This window comes from Grammomys surdaster, unplaced genomic scaffold (genome assembly GCF_004785775.1).
Source record: "Grammomys surdaster isolate TR1022 unplaced genomic scaffold, NIH_TR_1.0 140, whole genome shotgun sequence".
Lineage (NCBI taxonomy): Eukaryota > Metazoa > Chordata > Mammalia > Rodentia > Muridae > Grammomys > Grammomys surdaster.
This window is the reverse complement of record NW_021604598.1, coordinates 5,076,706-5,082,591: the sequence shown is the minus strand read 5'-3', so window position 1 is coordinate 5,082,591 and position 5,886 is coordinate 5,076,706. Positions and strand designations below refer to the sequence as shown.

The window sequence follows — 5,886 nt, the reverse complement described above, 5'->3', positions numbered from 1 at the left end:
CACAGTTATGGGTAGTGTGGGGAGAAGGAGAGGGTCAGGCCACAGTTTGGTCAAATGCAAAGCATGAAGGTCAGACAGGTGAAAGGATCATGAGTGATGGTGGCTGAGTGAGGAAAAGACTGAGAGAGAGGAAATGAGAAGTGACATGGCGTCTATGCATAGGATATCAGTTTGCTGCTTCAAACGCTTAAAGTAGGAGCTAGGAAGTGGCAAGAACGGAGCTACAGGAGAAAACCCCATTCTCCTTTAAATGGCAGAGATATTAAACTTTGTGTCTTGGAATGTGTTATAGAGACTTATTTCATTATTGAGGAAAGGATCAGTTTTTTAGGTCAGCTACTGGAATTGACATTGCACTAGTTGGAGAGCTGTGTGGAAATCTGAGAAAAAGAAAATTGGTCTGATGCTTGTGAGCAGATTAAAGATCTGGAGAAGAATGTGGGCTGGGATCAACTTTATGTGGAGGAATAAGGATTCAATAAGTGATGTTAATTTTTTTTTAATATTCCTTCTATGGGTTTCACTTGTAAATGGTAGCACCTTAAATTAATTCTGAGAATGCCAGAGGGTAAACTCATTAAGACAGAACATTAATGAGTTTGGGCTTTCCTAGGGCACTAGACAATTTATATTCAGTTCTACCGCTGATGTAGTTGTATTGAGATCCCATATTTTGCATTTTCTTAGGTTTTGTACATCTCCTGTCTTCTATTTCTTCTTATAATAATGAACATATTATTTCATTTTTCTTTCTGCTAGATTCTTATCATCTCTATTTTGTTTGATACTAATTGAAGGCTTATATTCTATAGCTTTGATTTTCATTGTTTACTCTCATCAAATATTATACAAATTTTTCTATAATCTTCAACCTGCTATGGCCAAGTTACTCACAAATTTTATGCTACTGTCTAGGTATTTAGGTTTTACATATATTATAAAACACACAGCTGAAATTTTATTATAAATTTACTGTTGTCATTTAAAAATAAGAAAAATGATGTCCTAGATGCTAGCCTATCAGGTACCAAATCCACCATTTTGCTTAGCAAAGGAACCAACCCCAGGTCCAACCCTAAATTCCAGATAGATCTCCCAGTCACCTGTCTGTTAGCTATCTCACACTCTGCCTTGTTTGCACATGAAGTCTGATGAACCAGAACTCATGGACTGCATTCATGAAGAGCCTGGAAAGCTCTTTGCAAATTTCAGAAGATTGACAGACACGGTCTTCTAAGGTTGCAAAAGAAGTTGATCCTATTCAAAGATGAACTGAGACCATGTCTGACAACCCATTTGCACTCCAACACAGAGTGGCCCTAAGACTGAACTTTGAGCACCGCTTAGCTTGCTCACAATTAAACAAGATGAGGGTAATATCAAAAAACAAGGATACAAACAAATACTCAACAAGAGCAAAATAACCAGATCAAGACACTACCAATAATCTAACTCCAGATGCCAAGGTTCTATCTTAAAGTCATAAACAACAGCGAACACAGCAATGTGTTTCCTCTAGAAATCAATGCCCCGTTGTAACGCCCCACCCTGAGAAAACCAACTGAATTCATGCACAAAACAAATTCCAACACAGCAGTTATATGTTCAAGTTCTACATTCAGAGACGATATGAACAGATGGCTGAACGAGGACCATGAAAATACAAACACTTGAATCAAAGAGGGAAAGCAATTTAAGATATAAAAATGAAATTTAATAAAGAGATACCCTTTGAATAAAAGCTAAAATGAAATAAATGTTGAAATGAAAAACTCACAAATCAGATGAACAGCTTATAGGAAAGTCTTACCGACAGATTAACTAAGTAGAGGGAGAATATCAGGTCTCAAAGAAAAGGTAGAATAGAAGAAAGGAAATGTTAAAATCTTAAAAAAACAGCAGGAATGGAACACTAAGAAATTCTAGGACTCTGTACAAGAACAAACCTACGAATAGGCATAGAAGGACATTAAAAAAAAGAAATCTAGGCTAAAAAGGCACAGAAAAAAATATTTTTTTAAAGAATCATGAGACAAATGTCTGAAATCTAAGAGGAAGATGCCTGTTAAGGTGCAAATGGCATAGAGACTGTCAGACAGAAGGAGAAGAGAAACTCCCCATGTGTCCTAATACAAAGACGGAATGAACAGACATGGAAAGAGCATTGAAAGCATCAACAAAGAACAGACAGATCTCACATAAAGAGTCTTCAGGCTAACACTTGACTTTCCAGTGGAAACTTTGAAAGCATCAAGGGTTTGGATGTATATTCTACGAGTTCCAAAAGACTAGAGATGGCAGGCCAGATTACAATGACAAGCATTAGATTAGAAAAGGGGATCCATCTTTTTGCTGCTTCCAAAAACACACCTTACCATTAGCAATAGATACCACCTTAAGGTTAAAAAGATGGAAAAAGACCAAAGCATGTCCTAGTAACAGCAGTAACAACAGTATATGAGAAAGTTTCTTTATGACATTATTAACAGCACAAAATAGGTAATAGTTACCTAAGCCTTAACATCTGGTCCATGTGGAGGTCATCTTACATCATTGTCTGGAATTTGTTCCAACAGTCTGTTAAAACATGGTGGATTACTATGAAGTGCTGGGTGTTCAGAGACATGCCTCACCTGAGGACATTAAAAAGGCGTATCGAAAACAAGCACTTAAATGGCACCCGGACAAAAATCCCGAGAATAAAGAAGAAGCAGAGCGGAAATTCAAACAAGTAGCTGAGACCTATGAAGTGTTATCGGATGCTAAAAAGCGGGACATCTATGACAAATACGGCAAAGAAGGATTAAATGGTGGTGGAGGAGGAGGTGGAAGTCATTTTGACAGTCCATTTGAGTTTGGCTTCACATTCCAGAACCCAGATGATGTCTTCAGGGAATTTTTTTGGTGGAAGGGACCCATTTTCATTTGACTTCTTTGAAGATCCATTTGATGACTTTTTTGGAAACCGAAGAGGTCCCCGAGGAAGTCGAAGCCGAGGTGCCGGCTCCTTTTTCAATGCCTTCAGTGGATTTCCTTCCTTTGGAAGTGGATTTCCTGCTTTTGATACAGGCTTTACTCCATTCGGGTCACTAGGTCACGGGGGTCTCACTTCATTCTCTTCAGCGTCATTTGTCGGCAGTGGAATGGGCAACTTCAAATCAATATCAACTTCAACTAAGATAGTTAATGGCAAAAAAATCACTACAAAGAGAATTATGGAGACTGGTCAAGAAAGAGTAGAAGTTGAAGAAGATGGACAGTTAAAGTCCTTGACGATAAATGGTAAGGAGCACCTGCTACGCTTGGATAACAAGTAATTCAACGCACGCATTTAACAGAAATGCTAAACCATAGCAAGCACCATTTGAGGAATAACAGGAAGGTTTTTTTTTTTTTGAAGATTTCAAATGAACTCGACTTTCTGTATAACTGTACCTAATCTAAAGTATTTATAAAACAGCTCATTGGAGCCCCTGTTTGTCAGATTTTTGAGTTTGTTGTTGGGACCACAAAATATAGTACCTTTCTTCCTTCGTTTTCTTTTTTCTTTTTTTTTGTCTTTAAAATTATTGTAATCTCTGCATGCACTTTGCTTTAAACGAAACTTAATCTGAGGTGAGCCCTGTGACTGAGTAGTGCTAGGATGAGATTGTTTTTAACACCAGCATGGAGCTGGTTCCCATTGTGTTGAATTGTGAGTGAGTAGTGTCAGCCTGCTGTGAAGTTAACATAGCCAGATGAATCTTCTACAGAAATATTTCAATTTTATTTTCAGTATTTAGTGATGAAAGCTATTACTGTATCAGTGGTAATACATTTCTGGTTTAGTGTAAATTAAGGATGTTTTCTAGTTGTGCATGGATGTTGGCAATCTTGTCAGTTTGACTATTGTTTAAATATGTAATGTTAAGCTTAGGTTAAAAAAAGCTGGTAATTTGGACTTTTGTCATTTGCTTAAAAAAAAAGAAAATAAATGTGAATGTGTTTGGTTAAAAAAAAAGACGGAAAAAGCAAAAACTCAAACAGAATTAAAGAAACAAGCAGTTATAGTTATTCTAATATCAGACAAAATAGACTTTAAAGTAACAGTAACAGGAAGAGATAAGGAAGGACATTTCATACTCATTAAAGAAAAAATTCTAGTGAGAGGATATTATAACTATATATTTATATATTAAGTACAAATAATGCAGTTAATAAGTAAAGCAATTGTGATACACTAAACCTAAGAGCATCCAATTTCATAAAAGAAGACTATTAGATATAACATCACAGATTGATCCCAACACAATAATAACTGACTTCAATAGTCTACCAGTAGATGGTCATCCAGTGAACGTTGAAACAAGTGACATCATAAATCAAATAGATCTAGCAGATATTTATAGAATGTTCCATCCAACAAAAAGAATGCAGTTTTCCTCCAAAGAATATGGAACTTTCTGCAAAACTGGCCACGTCTTAGGACACAAACCAAATCTTAAGAAATTTAGGAAGAACAAAATAGCACTATGCATACTATTTGACCACAAAGGAATAAAAATGGTTGACAACAACAAAACCAACAGAAAGTACACTCATAACAAAGAATGAGATAAAAGAATAATTTGAAAAAAAATCTCCCAAGTCCAAATTGGATGGATACATTACAGAATTTTGTAAGACTTTCAAAAAAGAGCTAACACTAATCTACTCAAATTATTCCATAAATATGAAAGTGGAGACACTTCTAAAGTTTTTATGAAGCTAGTAGTACCCTAATACACAATCTAGAAAAATATTCAGCAACAACAAAAAATAAAATTATTGCCAATCCCCTTAAAGAATGTATATGCAGATATTCTCAATAGAATACTTGCAAACCAAATTCAAGAAGCCATCTAAAAAATAAATATTGTATTCACTCAAGAACAGAAATCACATAATCATTTCCTTAGAGGCTAAAAGGTCTTTGACAAAATCCAAGATCTTTTTATGATAAAAGCCCCAGAGAATCTAGGGATACAGCGGGTAGGAGCAGATTTCAACTTAATAAAGGCAATATACAACCAGTGCAAAGACATCATCATGCTAAACAGAGAAAAACTCAAAATATTTCTACTAAAATCAAGAACAAGACAAGAAAGCCCATTCTCTATTCCTGATCAACACAGTACTGTCCTTAGATAGAATAAGAGAAATGGTGGAAATAAAGGGGATACAAATATGAAGTCAAATTATTCTCATTTCAGATGATATTATTATGTATATATGTATCCTAAAGGCCCCAGCAGAGAAGTCCTACAGCTGCTAAAGAAAAGTAAGAAGCAGGATATCAAATCAAAGAAGAACAAAACAAAACAACCCCCCTGCCCACCAAAACTGTTGTGGATTTGGTTTATTGGTTATATTATGTTATTGGGTTCCAAAATTATATGGGAACTCACACATCTACATGTAAGACGCCAGGGGTCCCTGCCCCCAGTTGGCTCTAATTGGTAAATAAAGTTCTTGAGGCCAATGGCTGGGCAGAAAGGCAGAGGTGGGACTTTAGATTTCCCAGGGATGGGAACCTAGGGAAGAAGGATTTAGAACCTCCATGCCAGAGAAGCAGGGAGATAAGGTTTCAGAGCTGCAGGAAATGCATACAGACCTGTAAAAGCCCAGGAAGAGTGTCCCCAGGGGGCCCCTCTCCCAATTGAGTCTAGGCTAGCAAAGATAGAATATAGATTTCAGAAAGTAATAATTCAGGAGTATCAGAGGGGAGACATTAATAATGTGGAAGTTTGGGGGTGACCCAACCTTTGAGCTGCTTAGGGCATATTAAAAATAAGGCTCTCTCTCTCTCTCTCTCTCTGTCTCTCTCTCTCTCTCTCTCTCTCTCTCTCTCTCTCTCTCTCTCTCTCT

The 5,886-nt window shown here is 36.6% G+C and overlaps 2 protein-coding genes across 2 annotated transcripts in view; one reads left to right on the top strand and one right to left on the bottom strand.

Moving 5' to 3' along the window:
• Npsr1 (neuropeptide S receptor 1) overlaps positions 1 to 5,886 on the bottom strand; it is a 189,716-nt gene that overhangs the window by 57,295 nt on the left and 126,535 nt on the right. The window lies entirely within an intron of this gene.
• LOC114618190 (dnaJ homolog subfamily B member 6-like) lies at positions 2,588 to 3,323 on the top strand. Its single transcript, XM_028763873.1, is given in 2 exon segments — positions 2,588 to 2,896; positions 2,898 to 3,323. Coding segments are annotated over 2 exon segments (729 nt in total). The 3' UTR covers positions 3,318 to 3,323.